This window comes from Pieris brassicae, chromosome 9 (assembly GCF_905147105.1).
Source record: "Pieris brassicae chromosome 9, ilPieBrab1.1, whole genome shotgun sequence".
Classification (NCBI taxonomy): Eukaryota; Metazoa; Arthropoda; class Insecta; order Lepidoptera; family Pieridae; genus Pieris; species Pieris brassicae.
The window spans coordinates 2,304,318-2,324,169 of NC_059673.1; the positions used below are offsets into that span (position 1 = coordinate 2,304,318).

A 19,852-nucleotide genomic window follows, 5' to 3' on the forward strand; every position below is an offset into this window, starting at 1 on the left:
GCGGCTATCACCTACCAGGTGAGCCTCCTGCCCGTTCGCCTCCTGTATCAAAATTAATATAACTGGGTTGTTAAGTCCTGAGAAATACATCAAAGGCAACACCGATTTTCTTTGATAAGCCGGCCCATCTTAAGTAAACTGTAGGCATCAGTTTTCGCAGACAAAGAAACACCGCTTTGATAATTCCTTGAAACCACTGTAATATAATATTATCTTGTGTTTCATGATAAACTGTAATTGATATCTCATTTTAAATGATATTGTTAAAATTTGATAAGCCAGGTTCTTTACCTGTAACCGTATATCGATTAATTTTGATCACTATCGATCGTTTAACTGAAATTAATCAAAAGAGATTTTTATAAATTTTACGTATTATTTAAATGATCGTAATCCTTGGGATTGATTTGCCCCAGTGGAAACAATTTGTATGACTCAATACTTGGCGATTCAAGAGTTTCTTGCCAGTTCTTCTTGTCCGCTCTACGCCCTTGACTTGCGAACTGTAAATTTATATTTAGTATCAATTTAACTACTTTTCTGACGTTGATAAGTGTACTTAATAAAGTTATTTTGAGTTTGGAGTTGCCACGATCACGGAAGTATATATGTATTCCACAAAGTGTACCATGAAGAATGTGCTGAAGAGTTGTTTGGGTCCTCTTGCCTCGTTTTATCACCGTACGAGCCGTATTTTCTAAAAATTTCAGCCGAATCACGTTGATAGTCACGTTGGAAGTCTTCCACGGTCTGCTTCACAAGACATTGTCTTTTGTAAACACACAAATGGAAGTCCATGGGCTGCCATGTCGGCCCCTTTTACGCGCACAAGTACAGTTGTACTATTTTCACTAAAACAATCAATAAAAAGAGAACTGGCAAGAAGTTACTCGATCGTTATTTGTATATATAGTTTTAAGATGAAATTACTAACAAAAATAATAACTTACGGACGGGCAGGAAGCTCTTCTGATGATAAGCAATACTGCCTTCCATTTACACATTGCCAGAAGGCTCGCAAGGGCGTTGCCATACAATATATCCTATACGCTACCTATACATATAATAGCTTGTAACTTTACACTCCAAAGTGATAAGGAGTAAAGGAGGAAATACGCTCAGAGTACATATGTATTTTATATATACGATTATCTATATACTAATATAAAATTCTAGTGTCAGTATCATACCCTTTTGAAACGGCTTATTTATTATGTATTTCAATTTAATTTTGTTGTGAATGAAAATAGGTCGTAAACTGTTTCGTACTCCTAACTGATAAAGGTCACTGTAATATATAAGTATTTTATTCATTGTTATATATGTACATGCAGTGTTGCCCCTAGTGGCTTTTAGCGTGCGACTCCGACGTTCGATCTCCACCTGTGCACCAATGTACTTTCTATGTGCGCATTAAACATTCGCTCGAACAGTGAAGAAAAACAGCGCAAGGAACAGCTTGCCTTGGCCCCAAAAGTGTTTCAAGCACAGGAGGCTGATAACCTACTTGCCTATTAGATTGATCATGAAACAGATACAGAAATCTGAAGCCGAGAAATATAAAGAGCCACTGATTTATTATATATATATATATATATATATATCTACTTATACTATGTTTTTATTATCAACATATCAAAAAACTCAAACTCAACTTGATCGATCAAGTTTAACATAACCCATACATACCCGCGCTACGACAGGTTATTAGCACGCATTGTCTGAATATAATAGGTCACTTGAGGTGCACTGCGCACGCGCAGGGTGACAATGCGACACTTACATGGAATATGGATGGACTATTATGTCAAAAATCCATATTATTTACTTTAAAGCCGGTTTAAGTGGACAATATATCATATAACCTGGATTTCAGATCACTATAAATTTGATTTTGAATAAAAAAATCGATATTAACGATATATTTTTTTTCGGAAAAGAGAACAATCTCTATGGGATAGCATAGCAAAATGCTCCATATGTTGGTATGTACGAAAAAGGTGGGCGAAGTAAGAAAAACATACAGACGAAACGAAGTTTAGCAGAAGATATAAATAATAGCCAAAATACGTATAAATCTATATTTCATAGTAATTAATTCCCAAAAATATAAACGATTTTTTGATGGTTGAGCTACACATATAAGTTTTTTTTTATATAAACGTGATACCCGCCGCCCATGGACACTCAATGCCAGAGGGCTCGCGTTAATACACGCAAGCCACGCAAATAAAGCTATCTATAATAGTTTTTACAATATCATCCTAAAAGTCATAAAATCGTGGCTGCTCTAGCCTTAGATATAGTTCTCGATGTATAGGAAGTGCTGATAACTACGAGGGCTCCGAGTTCTGACTCATTTCTTTGTCCAATCGATTCTTTTGTGCTAGATACGTTTTGTTATTTTAAAATATCTTGGTAGCACTACAACATTTTTAGCTCTGGGCCTCAGTTTTCTGTATTCAAGATATCAATGTTATATGGAAGTAGGTCAACCTCCTGCCTGGAGGCCGTCGACTTTTAGGGCTTAAGGTAAGTCGGTTTCAGCACGATGTTTTCCTTCGCCATTCATTCACACTCAGTCCATTCTAGATCTAACCTAAACCTCAGGGCTGACTTTCACAGTCACATGCTGAAGCCACTAGGCCATACATATACTTGACTTATTTACTGTCAAATGTGCAAATACATATACACAACTTATATACGGCTGGTCCTAATATATTATATATTAATTATTTTTCCACTATACCGTTTTTAATAGCGTTATTAGTACTGGAATCTTAGTACCTATAGAAAAGCTAAAAGGTGTTCAAAATTGTCAAAATGACTAATGCGGCCTATATAAGAATTAAAATGTATTTCAAACCGTATTTTATGTAGACACGACCATTTAATGTTTCGTTATTACCAGGCGTCTCGAGTGGGCGATGCAGGGGGCGGCGAACGCGCCTGCGCCCTCCGCGGCCGAGCCTCCAGCTTCGCAACGTGAGTACATAATATAGGCTCAGATGTTAGTCACAAATGCGGACATGCGCAGCTTAACGTAGAAACTACGTGTCTATGATTTGTGCGCATTCGATTCGATTTTGAATTTGTCCGATATCCGCATTAGGAGGAAGTAATATTTGGTTCAAAGTTCGATTTACACGTTCTATATTTAATATTACATTTGCGTAGTATCAGCTACAATCTTCGCATTCCTTCAACTGAGAGGTTGACACCAGCTATAAAGATTATCTTGACGCGTGCGATCACTGCCGCTGTAATTTGACGTCTAATGAGCAATTGCCATGCGCTGAATTCGATATGCATTAAATTAGATATTTTAAATAACTTTTTTTTATAATATTTACTCATTATTATGTATGCAATAGAAACTGTTAAATTGCTTTACGTCTTTTTAAACGACACATAAAATATACCAAATAACAATATCAACCACTTCAAGTATATTTAAAAACTGAATGACTTTCTAATTTTAAATATAAGTTTGGAATTTATGACTACGAATTTTAAATTTATCTTTGGAATTACTAGGTTCATATTATTTATTTTTAATTTTTGTTTATGGTATTCAGTGTGAGATTACAAAGGATAATTCGGTTTTTAAATTTAGGTTCGAAGTTCGTTCTTGTAATAATTCCGTGAGATGGCGCAAAAACAACTTCAAATATTCATTTATACCGACTGAAACTTGAAATATTAAATGAGGTATTCTAATAATTCATTTCTACGACAGTTATTACGTAATTAAACTTATTTTAATGTGCATTTAACGCATCGTTTAGAAAAATCCTTGGCCACTCATTTTTATGGACCGATTTCTTAATACATTAGGTAGAAATATATAAATGAACACATACCTTGGTTACGACAGTAGGTCATTAACGTAACATTACATTGAAGATTTAGGATTTGTTATATATCTATTTTTAATCTATTTTATGATTAAATACATAAAATTACTTTATGAATTATTTAAAAGCAGATCACAGTACATTACTGCAGTATTATAGTTGTTGTTCTGTCTCTTTCCAACACAGCGTAAAGACAGAGACGGATGTACTGAAAATAGTGTAATTAATATTACATCTAAGTTCCATATTTCTTATACGTATCTCAAGTCGTAATCTCATCTTGGGCGCTGTCAAATATGTCAACCTTCACGCATTAAATTGGTTTGACAGCTCCAGCTGATTTAATTTAAGCTCTAGGTTTGATTGACGTTCGTCCTAAGGCATACAGATATATAGGTACCATGAGGGTTAAACATTCCATTCTTACGCAACATTCATTAAGAACCGTTTGTTCAGCCGAGATCACTGGACCACCTGTATCCACATCGCCTATACACAGATCTTTGACAAACAAAATATCCGGCCTTCATTAAAGTACCTACTGTATATTTTTCATCCTCTTCGTTACAAATCTTATACGTCCACGTCTTTTAATTGCGATCCCAATTAACAATAGACAGGTCCATATTCAAGTTGGAATCGCTGTGTCTATTGGAAAGTATCGCGCACGAGACACGAAGAAACCTATTTTGATATTTGGAAGTCGGTACGGGATACCTAGGGTACGCTATAACTTCTTCATACAGTCGAAAGCACGAGGCGGTGAGATTACTTCGTACAGTCTAAAGCACGAAGCGTTAAGACTATTTCGTACAGTCTAAAGTACGAAGCGCTAAGAATACTTCGTACAGTCTAAAGCACGAAGCGTTAAGACTACTTCGTACAGTCTAAAGCACGTAGTGTTAAGACTTTTTCGTACAGTCTAATGTACGAAGCGTTAAGACTACTTCGTACAGTCTAAAGCACGAAACCCTATTTATTTTGTAATTCTACAATTAACATTAATTATATATATATTATATATAGATTGAAAAACAATTATTCTACAAAAAGGTCCATATTTTTACGTAAGGAAAACATCAATAAAACTGTTAAATACATTGTCGGCTGTGTTGTGTGATGGTGTGAAAGTGAGAATGTGTGTGATTTTTTCGTATTTTTTGATCGGATTTGTCTATTGGTTTTAATGTTTAAGTTATTTTCTCTTTGTCATCCTAATGTTTCCCATTAAATGTTGTGCACACTTGTTATTGATGCACATGCATGTATCGTGTTGTTATATGTCGTGTGTTTTCTGTAAGTGTTTGTATGTGTTTCGTTAGGGTGCCTTTTAAAATAAATAAATAAATGATGCATTATTTAGCGCTATGGATATTCGTAATCCTTATAAGCATATTCCGTGATAGCTTAAACAAGTCAAGGCCCAAATATTGGTCGTAGTATGTCCGGGATACAACTAAGTTTGCATAGTTAGTGTTAATGTGAGGAACGTAAAACACAATTACGAATTTGGTAGCCAGGGACATCGTAGTGCAATCTGCTTAGTCTAAAACACAAGATTTAAATCTTATTAAGTTATTGTCGTATATGGTCTTACCAGATGTTATATGTATGAAATGTTAATTACATTTGAAAGAAGAGACCAAGAATTGGGCCTATATTGCGTCAGGTCATTATCTGATAAGAATGCCCTCAATATATGTTTGTACACCGTATTGGGCGAACGGCAAAACATTGATGAGATGAACACTTCCTGAGGATAAGATAATTTGAAAGCACTTATGTATATCTGTCCTAGAAAAACTCGACGGGACGTTAATATATTTCTCCCCAATCCAGGGCTATTGAATTGTTGTATTTAGCATTCGTACGTTGAAGAAAAACAGGTTCCAGCATCAGACCATTGGTGTGGCTGTGGCTACTACCTACTTGTCTTAAATGTAATATTTATAAGATATTTAAATTTACGTCCGTTACTTATTACCAAAGTCTACAATCCTTTTTTTATGTAATAGGAGGCAAACGGGCAGGAGGCTCACCAGATGTTAAGTGACACATTGCCAGAAGGCACGCGAGTGCGTTGCCTTTCAAGAAGTGTAACGCTCTTTTCTTAAAGGACCCTACGTCTAATTGGTTCGGAAACACATCTGTGGGCAGCTGGTTACACATAGTGGTGGTGCGTGGCAAAATCTGCCTTAGACAACGCTCAGTTGTGGTGTGGTGACGTCTAGATGATACGGAAGGTATTTTTCCTTGACGTCCGATAATGAAAATCAAAGCAAATCAGCAAAATTCGAATAAGCGAAAATAAACCTAGGCCTTCAGTCACCTCTCGTTCGAATTCTTCGCGGTTATAACGGATTAAGCAGTACTTACAGGATCTGGATATATTCGGTTGTGAAGCATCAAAGTGTCTCGAACCTAATACGCTTTTTGGCTGGGATTTTTTTTCTGCTGAAAAAAAATTTCTGGTAATTTTATTTTGTCTGTATATATTTGATATGGTAGTTAAAATTCGACGTCGTAGGTTCGAACCCCGACTGTGCACCAATCGACTTTCTATGTGCGCATTTAGCATTCGCTTGAACGGTCAAGATAAACATCGTCAGGAAACTAATGCTTTGGACCCAAAAAGTCGACGACATGGATTGTCTATTAAATTTACAAATAATCATGATACAGAGACCTAAAAAGTTGGTATTATTATTAATTCTATTGTAGGTACATATTACTGACATCACTGTTTCTTACGAATTAAAATTAAATAATATACTTAAACATATTGATATCGATTAACGATTTTACCTACCTATATATATGTAAACCTTATTTATAAGAGGCCAGTGGAACCAAAAATGGAACATCTATGCGTACTGTACCAAACACGAAGGGTTAACAACCTACATACGTATAAGATTTTACGTGACAGCCTTTTAAATATACCCTGTGCACAGTCTATGCAACTGAGAGTGATTAAGGCAGTATTTGCCGTACCACTACCACGCTGCCACTGAAGTATTCCGAACCAATTGCGATAGTTCTAGCAATGTGAGTGTTCATGGAAGTATCTCGTAACATCAGGTGATCATCACACCCGTTTGGATTAGTTACATTAAACAAAATCGTTACCTTTAGAATGTAACTTCAAAATGTAATGTTTTTTTTTTTTTGAGTCAAATAAAGTATTTCTTTTTTAATACGATTTACACTCAAATACAAATATAACTTAACCTTAAAGTAACTTTATTCATATAGGTAACCAAGTATATTTATGAACGTCAACAGAAAAGATTTAAATGGATTGTAAATTTACATTTTTGATCGCCAAGTTGTCATACAAATTGTTTCAAATGGAGCAAATCAATCCCAAGGATTAGGATCATTGAAATAATCGTCAAAACCGTTTATTTATCGTATCAACGAATGTTTTAAAAAGTTAAAATTACATTAATTTTAGTTAAACTTCACTGTGAATTTGGAAAAAAAATTATTTCCAAAAAACATGCATATTTAATCAAAAAACTAATGTCAAACTAAAAACAAAGAAGTGTTTATGTATTCAACGGTAACCTAGTTTCGCGACAGGTGTTTTAGAATGCGCACGCGTCGCACACCGCCATCTCTCGGACCTTGAGCGAATCCATCGTTACGCCCCAACCGAATTAATTACTGTGAAAGTGATCGATTTGGAGTCATGTTAACTGTTCGTTCGAACTCAGCCCTGTGTTTCGTTCGTGTTTATTCGGTCGTAGCGTACAGCTGACTTTCCAATCCGTATCAATTATACTTTTAATGAGTATTTTTTTATGTAATAGGCGACAAATGGGCAGGGGCTCACCTGATGTTAGGTGATACCGCCATGGACACTCACATTGCATGAAGGCTCGCAAGTGCGTTGCCGGCCTTTTAAGACTTGGTACACTCTTTTCTTGAAGGACCCTAAGTCGAATTGGTTCGATAACACAACTGTGGTACTAAAGATACAAATATCATAGAAAAATGATAGCACTTTCGCAAAGTTTACTAAATTTTTATCGAGTCTTCTTTCGTACAGGCAATTCCCCAAATATCAAGCCAGTAAAAAAATCGCTGACAAAGTTATCTATAGGAAACAATTCTTGACTTTGAATAGTTATTGAGATTAACGCGTTGGACCAATCAAACAACAGCTTGATGAAATTATTTTTTCAAAAGCGGTGTTAATGTTGTCGGTAATACTACAAGTTTAAGGTAACAAAACATTTAGACAATATACAAAGCCAATTCATAACAATTCAAAACTTAAATTTTACCTTAAACAAACTATAAAGAAAATTGTTACTGCGAAACATACTTTTCCACCGATCCTCTATGGTTAGGTGGAAAATATCAACATCTTCATAAGTCTCATAGTTAGCTAAAACCCGAAACATTGGCGAATTACGCAGATATACGTAACGAGACACATGGAAAATTTGTAAATATCTTGTCGCATACGGTAGAGGGATTCTTAGAGAAATTAACGAAAAATTTATTATTATACAAAATACATTTTAATATACATCATTCAAATGTTAACAACATTTCATATATTTTACTGCTTCGTTCCTACCGGTGAAATCACTCCCAAAAATGGTAAGCATCTAGTTGGTCACGAAATCAAAATGGCGTCGGTGTTAACGAATGCAAGTCAGGATCGCGCCTTCCGCGTTCATATCATAACGGGTCTTGATGCACTATTATTGATTTGTTATGGGTTATGGGGACAAATTCTGCACTTTATCGAGAGTTCCATATTCAAAATGGTACCTGCTCGTACTGTACACATTGTGAGGAGTGTCGTGTGGGCGGAGGGGGGTGGTGGAGTCAACTAAGTTGACTGACTGGTGTTGGTAGAAGGAAAAAATCACGGCTTCCTAATAGGGAGTGGACAGGTAGGTATTGGGACTGCGGAAGAGTTGCATCTGGAGTAACGTTCATAACACTGACGGCCAACTTCCAGTAATAGAGAGAGAGACCAACACCAAGAGAAGAAGCTGCTAAACTTAACATTGCTAAAACTTTGGGATAAATGTCTTCTCAAGAATGAGTGACAAGATCATCGTTTCTCAACTATTTTTATGTCGCGACCCTTTTAAAAAAACTTGAACCCCTGCTTCAGAAACGATGGACTAGATGTTATCTTATAAAACGAGCTGATGGACTAGATGTTATCTAATAAAATTAATATTTCTTTAAGCATAGATGTTAGTGAGACCACAGAGTAGAAAATCATCCGACAGTTGCCACCGAAATCCACATTTCTACCAACTCAAGTGAAACCCTGTTCTCTATAGCAATTCATTATGAAACGTTTTACGCAAATTATCAACAATAGCCACCAAAGCCAGCGAACCAAACGACACCATTGCTGTAACCACGTAATTGTCAATGGAGTGAAATGATGTCTTAGGATACGCATTAATTCAATACCGTTGACTTGAGCGTCACAGATTGTCATGCTAAAAATCATTTACTATAACGGTTGCTATTTATAACAGTGATTTCTTAAATCCGATACTCGGAATGGTTTCCAAAATGCTACGTTTCACCATCGGAAATCGTGGTAGAATACGAAATACCACCGATATTATGACGTCCATCGTTCGACTGTACTTTTAACGCACCACCACTTTGTAGAACCAGAAGTTCTATTACCAATTCGACTTAGGGCCTTAAAGATAAGCGTGGGCTCGAACGAGTGGAGCGAGTCTTCTAGCAGTGTTAATTCCTGCATGTTTGCCCCCTGTTAAAATAATCTATTGCTGAATGACAGCCTTTTACCTTCATTCAGCCAAAGTTAGATTAATTTTGTTATCAATACGGCATCAGTCACAGGACCTCATCAATCTGTCAGTTCTAGTGCTGTTTAAGATATATATTGTTTACTTATTTATTCAAAAATACATACATTACAGTACTTAACTAATGATGTCGAAAAAAGCATTATAATACATTTTAGCATGTGATATTTAGCACATGGAGATTATAACAGTGCTATTTTGAATTATGCTCGTCACTCGACCGCTAGGACCACGACGTCCCAGTCATATCAAATTATGGTCACACCGTTATGTGTGACGGTGTTGCAAGGTCTAAAATTTTACTGGCAATAGGACGATTTAAATTCCGAATAAGCGGGAAGGAGGAAGTCACGGCATCTACCTGACACCTTTTCTTGAACTTGAGTGAACCTGATCTTTTCGATAGATATTTTTATTATTCATTGTATGTCCGAGATACTAACTTAACTCTTGGGAATGTAATAATAATAAAGCCCGTTTATTTTCCAGTCTTTACAAATGTAGATTTTACGGAATATATATATTCTTGTTATTGTAATATCCTACCTTACTTCAGCACTATTGTCTGAAACCCCTTAGGGTAAAGGCCTCTTCCAGCCTTTTATATATCCATTCTTCTCATTCCCTTTGGTTCTTTCCATATAGTAGTCTTTAAAGTCCCCTTGGCGATGTAAAGAAACTTATTAAGAATATATTTTAAGACGAAGATAAACACTTAAATATTTGAAATTCGGTTCCTGAATTAAAATTTCATCGATTTTTAAGTCGTTTTTCAGCTTTATATAATTTTTACTATAAGGAATATAATAATAATTTAGTTTTTCAGATTTTATTTATATGTAGTTTTAGTTAGTAACAATTCAGTCTAAGTTACCGTATTGGTTTTGGTTCGTAACAACAAAAAACATATATTTTTTATTTATCAAAAAATTCGTGGAATTACAAATAAAAACGAACAAAAAAATTACTAGGGATGCGACGGGCGGCCTTAACTCTAACAAGCGAACTCTTTAGGCAACCCTAGTGATGAATAAAATACTAAGGATTAAGATGCAAGTGCATAACCAAATCAACAAAAATAATATTACAAGTAACACTGAAAAATTATACAATTAACTCACTCTCTCCGCTGTCTCTGCGACCCAAAAAGATAGCTGGTTCGACAGAGTGGTGGAGGACCTGCTGCTTAAAGGCAGCAATTAGCAGCAGGTAGCACAGGACAGGGAGCGCTGGAAAATTTATATAAAATAAACTAAAACCTAATCACACGGTTCCCTATCGTCTCGCGTTACCCTCCAATTTATATTTTCTATAATTTTAAATCTATATTATATATTTTATCTGACCGGATGTCAAATCCAATAAAATCGACATTTCTAATAAAACAAATATAAGCAGTGTAATTCAATGAATGCACTCGAAATAAGCATAAAATAATTCCAGGAATCAAAATATTAGTTTCATCAGATTTAAAAACGCAAATGCTGTTGCGTAAATGTTACTGTCACACCGAAATGAACACTCAAATCTTTTATTCGCTGAAGTGTTACAATAAAATAAGAAAAGCTTCTATATCATGCATTATATGCGAATGCGGACCCTAACTTGAATTTGTTCAGAAACACTACCACTTAATAAGTAAAATATATATTAATAATAATTAAAATATACTATGTCTTATTATAAAACAGTCAGCCGTTTTTCATGCTTTGAATGATCACGTTATCATACAGTTAAATGTACAAACATTTAAACAGGTGTTATGTGTAAGATAGATTATAAAAACAAGTATTAATACAAATCAATATTATGTATCTATTTAATATATTTATTCACCACATTCTTAACCTCCATAGTAATAATAAAAAGAAAATTAAAACGAATTTAAAAAGTCTGGTCCCTGTGGCAGTGTACCTTTAACGCTGGCAGCATTTCCTCGCTGTATTGCGATACTTATTCGTTGACCAAAAGCACCAGCTCTGGGGTTACAGGTAAAACTCGATCAATTAGTTTTACACATAATTTCCTTAAACTGAATCCGAAGCCTCATAAGCTGGTTGTTTTGCCAGCAAGTGCAGGATAAGGCACGTTTCTGATCCCCATAGCACTCCAAAATCTTTGCTTCGAAGCTTTAACCGACACCAATGTTTAGGTTAAAAGCTGAATTCTGAAAAAAAATCTACTGTAAAATAACAGAAACAAATTATTTGAAAAAAATTCGCTTTGGTAGTCATTCAGCGATACTATCATTAAACAGGTTTCCGAGACAAGAACTGTTTAACATATAAAGTGATTACAATGAAACTGCTATACGTTGCATCATTTTACGTCCGTTAATGGCTAAGCTGAATTTGATAAATAAATTCAGTAAGTATAAAGTTTAGTTGATTCAGATTAACTTAACTAATAAGTCATTACAATATAACCTTATTTCCTAGAAAAGAAATTAAATTTATTAGCAATCATGACCCAAGAGCTGGTGCTTTCCTCTCTCAACGAATAAGTATCACAATACAGCAAATGCCAGCGTTAAAGGTACACACACTGCCTCAGGGACCAAACTTTTTAAATTTTTTTTATTTTTTTTTATTATGACTAAGGAGGTTAAGAAAATTCTAAAAAGGAGAAGAAAGTGTCCAATAACATTACCTTCCTATTAAGGGGAAGATATGATCCTTGTGTCCTATTTTTCCACTGTAGAACTAATACTAATTCACTAATTCGAATGTTTTTTTTTTTCCTTTTCAATATTCTCACTAGGCCCGTGGTGTCAAGAATTTGAATAGCCTCGACAATCACGTAATGGTGGCTTCTTCGTGGGCTCCAGCACGTTTCTGTTCTTTTAAATTATTCTTTAATCATTATCAGAAGTATTTTCTATGCTGCCTTTTACGCATCTATTATATTTATTTATATATATTGCTTTTTCTGCATCAATCAACTACTATATCTTAGTAAGATTTGTCGTAGGAGGAAACTCGAAATTCTATATAACTACACTACACAGACAACTCCCCGTATCTTACAATATATTTGACATAATTTCCGCATGTCTCTTTTTATCACAGCGAAAACAGAATTTAACAGAAAGAGATGAAACTACTGACGTACAAAAAATGATTTAGTTTTATATAGGGGCAAGTCTACTCTTACCCATAGTATATAATTTCGGGGACTACGAAACTGTGTTACGATACGGTGTAACACACGCCCTTTCTCATATTACGTATTGCGTTTATATTTTTCAAAGAAAATGTAAGAGTTTGTTTATATTTTTATTTATTTTCTAAATTATTTAATTATGCCGATCTACTTCTAGCCAAGTGTTAGAACAGACAACGCTTGAAGGTTTCTCAGAACGCCCAAAACGGGTGCTTAAGTCGATAGCTGTGTTGGCCTAGAGGCTTCAACTTGTAACTCTCATCCCTGAGGTGGTATGTTTGAATCCCGGTGCACCAATGGACTTTGTTTGTGCGCATTTAACATTCCCTCGAACTGTAAAAACATTGTAAGGAAACCAGCCTCAGACCCAAATAAAGAAGTTGAGAACTTATTAGAACTTAGAACTTTCAAATTGTTTCCTCTCAAGTACCTCCTGGATTTGGTCCAGGTATGTACAAGGCCTGAATTCGATCCCCGGCTGTGCACCAATGGATTTTCTTTCTATGTGCGCATTTAACATGTGCGCTCAAACGAAGGTAAACATCGTGAGGAAACCGGCTTGTCTTTAACCCAAAAAAGTCGACGGTGTGTGTCAGGCACAGAAGGCTGATCACCTACTTGCCTACTCGATAAACAAATGATCATGAAACAGATACAGAAATCTGAGGCCCAGACCTAAAAAAAGGTTGTAGCGCCATTGATTTATGTACAAGGACTACTCAACCCGACTTCACCATCCACGGTCTCCTTCTCTCTACTTCTCTTCTCAGCGTCTCATGACCAAAAGATCTAAGCATTTCTTTCCGTACCCTTGTCATTACGTCCTCTTTTAAGCCACAATTTACGTCTCTCACTATGACTTATAATAATTGTAATTTTTATACACATATAAGTATGATTCTCATTAATACTATATGTATTAATTGATAAAATAATATTTATCTATATGTTATTTTTTTCATCCATCTTTATAGATATGATAAATCAACTGATATAATGAGGACATTTCATTGATATTTATTTATGTTATCATAATATATAATCGATTTTGAGATTTTTATTTTAATAGAGCACACCTAGAAATCGAGTCCATGGTGTCATTATGACAAGACCGCAATATGAAGCAATAAGACATCCCTAAAATTCCTTGTATTGTAAAATAAAAATTATTTGGTAATGAAATTTCTTAAATGAAACACGATAATACTGACCGGATGTTTGTATCTAAAATCGCTTTACGGTGAAAATGGATTCCGCGACTAAGCTGTTTTTTTCAATTAATAAGATTCTGACATTAACCTATGTTATATGACACCGTGTGTATTGAAAACTATATACATACGTCAATGTAGACAACATTAAAAAAAATCGTTAATCGGCCTCGTTGTCTGTAGCTACATAGTCTTGTAAAACGCTTAAGATACTTTCTAACTACTAACGAAAAAAGGCTTATCTGTTTACATTGACAGTTATTTGTAACAATAACGTCACTGACAGCTAATGTCGCGATTTACTAGTAAAAAACGTTTTTTACGTAATGGTATTAATTTAAACCCATGGTTTATTAATTTGGTTTTGACTGATGTATGTTATAACAATTCATTAATTTGATTCCGGTGTCATAAAACAGGATAAGTAAATTTAATTTAATTATTTGATAACAATTCATTATAACGTAAGATTTGGGAACGCTTCTAAGTAAGAAAATACCGGAGTAAGGATTACCAGCTCTTCCATAACAAACTTTAGTCTTCTTGATGTGTCAGACCATAGGAGACCATCTTGTACGAAAGTACAAATGCAGAAATGAAGCGCCACTAGATCCATATATATAAATAGATACTTAATAATAATTTTACCTCTTCGTTGTTATCCCCAAGTGCCAATTGGGATCGTTTATTCGAAAACACCTAAAGATAGGAACTTTGCAAGCTTCCCTAAACAGTATAGCATGGGTAGCTATGACTTAATAGGTGATACAACGGCGAAGGTTGTAGCACCTATTAAGACGAAATGAAGTCCAGTTCACAGTAGCAATATTGTATATTTCATTTATTACATATAATTTTTTTCGATATTATCGTATTAGATTAGTACTTGAAGGTGTTTATATTGTAGTGTAATTACAAACCTTACAGACCCCAATAGGCCGCAATCCGCTCTTATTGGACATCAGGTGGGGTTGTGGTGAAATGTCTGTATAAAAAAACCCATCATGAATTGCGACGCACAAATCTACGTGCATGAATGAAAACCGAGATTATTTTGACGTCCGTGTGATTCATGGGAAAACCCAGTGGTTTTAGGTCACCACAGGACAATTCATTTAAAACTGACTAGGCTAAAAATAATTTTTGACTGAATTTATCACCTTCGTGCATGAAGCATATTAGAATTTTTTATCTGTGTATAAAGTCCATTCAATTGTGAGTTTATCGATCTGAATCTAATATTAAATTTATAAATCTTCATCGAAAAGTACGCGAAACGTCGGAAAAAAATTTAAACTTTAGAATTATGTAAATAACTTTAAGTTTTAAAAATAATACATAGCTTTAATCCGTTCAAAAAGTGTTTTTCTTAATGTGTAAAAGTTATTTTAACAAAAGACAATACTATCTGGTAGTAGGTATTCTGTTAAATATATCAACATAGTACGCGTGTCGTTGCTGAATTTGCAATGGTGTTAAATTTATCGACTAATTTTATCTCAATTTGTTTGTATAAGAAAATAGGGTTTTTTAATTAATTATATTTTCCTCGTATTGCTACAATAATATGCATATTACACTTATACCCTTACATGCCATAACGTTTTTTCTGCTTTAGACTATACGAAGTCCTAAAATGTTATATGTAAAAACAAAGAATTCCTGCAAATCTTAGAATATGTGGTTTAAGATCGTGGTGTGCGGCCATATTTTTGTGTCTGTTTTATTGATTTTTATCCGTAAAAACATGTACTCGAAAGATTATTTTATATTTAAATGATTAATTGTTAAGGGTTAAATAAAAAATCTCTAAATATTTACAATTAAACTTATCTTTAAAGACTAGAAATTCCACCAGATTTGCGATTGCTATATAAACGACTTTGTAAATCTCAGTGATATAACGATAACCTTAAAAAAATTGGCACATATCTACATATGTATTCTATATTCAATTGTTATATATATATACTATTTAATCAGGTCTAAGATTCCCAGGGAAACATGACTGAAGATTCGCGTAAATCTGGTTTCGGGGACAAAATTCTGGAACTAAAACAACTGTCATTTAATTTTTAACTGAAATATAACAAAATCGTGAAACCTTTCAAGTTCCACGAAGTTATCTACATGTGACGTTGTACTTTGCCGGTATTGATTTTTCTCCGACCAACCAACGCCCGCGTTTTATACACCGCGCCTTTGCGGATATTATCTACTAGTAGGTAGTTGCGAGTTCTTTTGCGTAGCTTAAAAATACTATTTTTATGAATTAATCTAATTGTGAACATATAGTATTTCTTAACATATATTATTAAAAATTAAAACAAATTTAAAAAAAAATGGCAGTGTACAGATACTTATTCGTTGAGCGAGGTAAACACCAGCTCTGGAGCTACCAGTACTAAGCAGGTGCCAATATCTTTAATTATCGACTATAAGCTATAGTACATTACAACTATAACGCCTTTGCACCGTAAGACGTTATATATAATATTAGGTAATTTATTCAATCACACCTTTTTCCCGATGGGGAAGTCAGGCATAGTAAAGGTATGCGTTATATCTATAACAATTTACCTTAACGGACACAACATCAAAGTCCACACAATTGATAAATAATAATTAAACAGAGATAATGATAGATAATAACATTATCTTTCTTTAATCCTTCTCAACGTAGTATGAGCTGTATCTATTATTTCATTTGAGACGCGATTCCTTATCTCAGGCTATTTGAGTTTCAAACGACGTGTCCCTAGCCGTATTTGTGACAATAGATCCAATGATTCACGCTTAAAACATTCTTAACCGAACGCGCTAAATGTAACCATTATAAATGATTATTGATCCAAACCTCTTACCGTACCAGGTCGATTTTTAATCTATTAAACGATAACAGGAACTGCCATAACAATAAACTCTGTTCTAATACATTCGTCAGAATCGACTGACTCATCTATTGTCAACTTTTCTTGGAATAGGAAAATGAAAGCCAGCCGCCCGCGGTATTCAAACATTGAACATCAATTGTAAAAGGCTCGTTTGTTGTTACAGAAATCAAAGCAGAAGTCATCAGTGAAGCAAAATTTGATTCTGACGAAATGAAGATCGAAACACGGGCTACGAGGACCATGAGTATAGACAGCGATAACCGCTCGGACAGGAGCGATGAAGAGGATTGCCGAAGAGCTCGCAAGAGGGCAGCTTCTTCATCACCGTCACCCATGCCTCTAGATAAGAGGACAGCGCGCTTTGAATGCCCGAAATGCGTACAACGCTTTGATTCCATGAACGCCTTTGACATCCACCGATTCACCGCTCATGGCGACGAAGCTAAGACAAACTATGATGAGTATAGCTTTGGCGATTTTGCTAATAAAAAGTTCTCCGATATTAATAGGAACATTGGTGATCGCAATCTTTATACGTGCGAATTTTGCTCCAGAGATTTCCCTTGTTTACAAGTTTTGGATATACACCGAAAGACATGCGTGTCTACCAGAATCCTCAGTCCAGAGAGAGACCGTCGGGAGGACTTTTTTGCTAAGTTAGATCTAAGAAATAGATCCTTTGGTATCCCTGGAACCTTAACACCGCCTATGGAAAGATTTACTCCGAAATTCGAAGACGCACATTTAGCTAATGGCATCAGACATATTGATGCTGCAAGGGATTTGGCTGATATTCAATCTATATTAAATGTCACATCTGCGAGTAGTCTTTTAGAAAGATTAACAGGAACAAGAGTGGCATTAGAGAGCTCTGTACTCACTCCCCCGGATACCGCATCAAAAGAACGGGAACCAGAAGAAACTCAAGATAATTTTGCCGCTGAGTTCAGGCGTATGAAACTTCGAGGAGAATTTCCTTGTCGCTTATGTCCTGCTAAGTTTCCAAATTTAAGAGCCTTGAAGGGTCATAATAGAGTTCACTTAAGCGGAACTGGTCCTGGTCCATATCAGTGCAATATGTGTCCTCATGCGTCACTCGATAAAGCAGCCTTAGTGCGCCATATGCGGACCCATAACGGTGACAGACCATATGAATGTGCCGTCTGTAACTATGCCTTCACAACTAAAGCAAATTGTGAAAGACACCTGCGAAACCGCCATGCCAAGGTAACACGCGAAGACGTGAAGCGGTCTATCATATACCACCCTTCAGAAGATCCAAATAATGACGAAGTAAATTTAAAGCATGCCCGTGAAGAAGTAAAAAGGCCTCTTGCATTCCATACACCTGATACTATTGAAAGGCGAACCGACTCCACAGGTCGTGATACTCCTTTAACTCACTACTCTCCAACATTTATCGCTGACAGGCACCCGGTGACTTCATTAGTCAAATCTCTGCCTGAAACACCAACGCTAACACCTAGAGAATGCGACCAAACATTGCCAAGAATTAAAGTGAAAGGTATCGGTCAACTGACACAAATACCGGAATTCAGAACACCCGATGTTACATTTAAGACAAACGAAATACCTTCAGAAACTTACAATGAAGAAACTCCTGTCGACTTGAGTACAAGTGACAACAACAGTTGCGATGTCCTTGACCTAAGCAAGAAGAAACGTGATGCGGATGACGACGAGCCCAAAGTTCAACCGCGACCTACGTTTGATTCTACGGCTGCGGCCACTGCTGCTGCCTTTGAGAAGACAAGGTTCCTTTTGGCTCAGCAAAGACTCTTTGAAACCGCTCTACCAAAGTTAGATCCAGCCTACTATGCCTCGCAGCTCTCTCAATTATACGCTGGTGCAGTACCCGGCTTGCCTGGACTGCCATTGCCACCATCGTTTCCTTTAAACCCTTATTTTCTTCAATCTTCTATTTTTCCCAACCCGACTGATTCGCAAGAACTTGCCGAAATAAAACAGCGTATACAAAAAGAGATAATTCGTGGCTTAAGTATGTCAGGCGGAAGACTTGTTTCTACGGAGCAAGAAATTCAACCTAAACAAGAGCCAGAGGAAGAAGAACAGAAGCCATTGCAAGTGTCCACAACGCCTACACCCCCGCCCCACCCTGAATCTCCGCAACATAACAGTGTGCCACAAAATGATCCCATTAAAATGGTTATAAAGAATGGTATTCTAATGCCTAAACAAAAACAACGTAGATACCGCACTGAACGGCCATTCTCATGCTCACAGTGCTCCGCTCGTTTCACATTGCGCTCAAACATGGAACGTCACGTCAAACAACAACATCCGCAACACTGGAGTGTAAGACGGCCAACGCCAAGAGCGCCACCACCGTATCCTGGTTCTGAAAATCTAGCTGATCGCGTGAAGTACGCCCTTTTGGCTAGACACCTTGAACGACCAACACAACTAGACCGCTCCCCCATAAGAAGAGACTCCGATGAAGTTGCTGATAACGAAGAAGACGAGGAGGACGCTTTAGTTATTGATGAGGAACCGGATGATAAGGTAGATGAACATTCCGCTGCGCATCGCGCTGCAGCTGAAATACTAATGGCGACACGGCAGCAAGAAATTAACAAAGATTTCGATCTAAAAATTGCTGGAAGCCTTATTAACAAGCCCTTACCTATCCCTTCGGAGAAAACAGATGGTATCCCATCAAATCAAGATGTGGCAGTTAGTTCGCAGTTAGTTCCAACGCGTTCTGATGAAGAAGAGGATGAAGAAGGTCTGGTGGCTTCTACCAGTGAAGGCAATAACTCTGGAAGCGATGAAAACAAGTAAGTATTTTCATTATACATACAACTTAAAAACTCACAAAGTAATTAATTATTCAATATACTCTTAATAAATCAAATACATTA

The 19,852-nt window shown here is 35.9% G+C and overlaps 1 protein-coding gene across 2 annotated transcripts in view; it reads left to right on the forward strand.

The window, feature by feature from the left end:
- LOC123714024 overlaps positions 1–19,852 on the forward strand; it is a 30,187-nt gene that overhangs the window by 6,979 nt on the left and 3,356 nt on the right. Inside the window, exons 2-3 of one of the 2 annotated variants that reach the window (XM_045668026.1) lie at positions 2,915–2,988; positions 17,113–19,768. In XM_045668026.1, the coding sequence (XP_045523982.1) occupies positions 2,931–2,988; positions 17,113–19,768 (2,714 nt within the window). In that variant the 5' untranslated portion in view covers positions 2,915–2,930. The remainder of the gene's footprint in view (positions 1–2,914; positions 2,989–17,112; positions 19,769–19,852) is intronic. The other variant, XM_045668027.1, reaches the window with a different exon arrangement.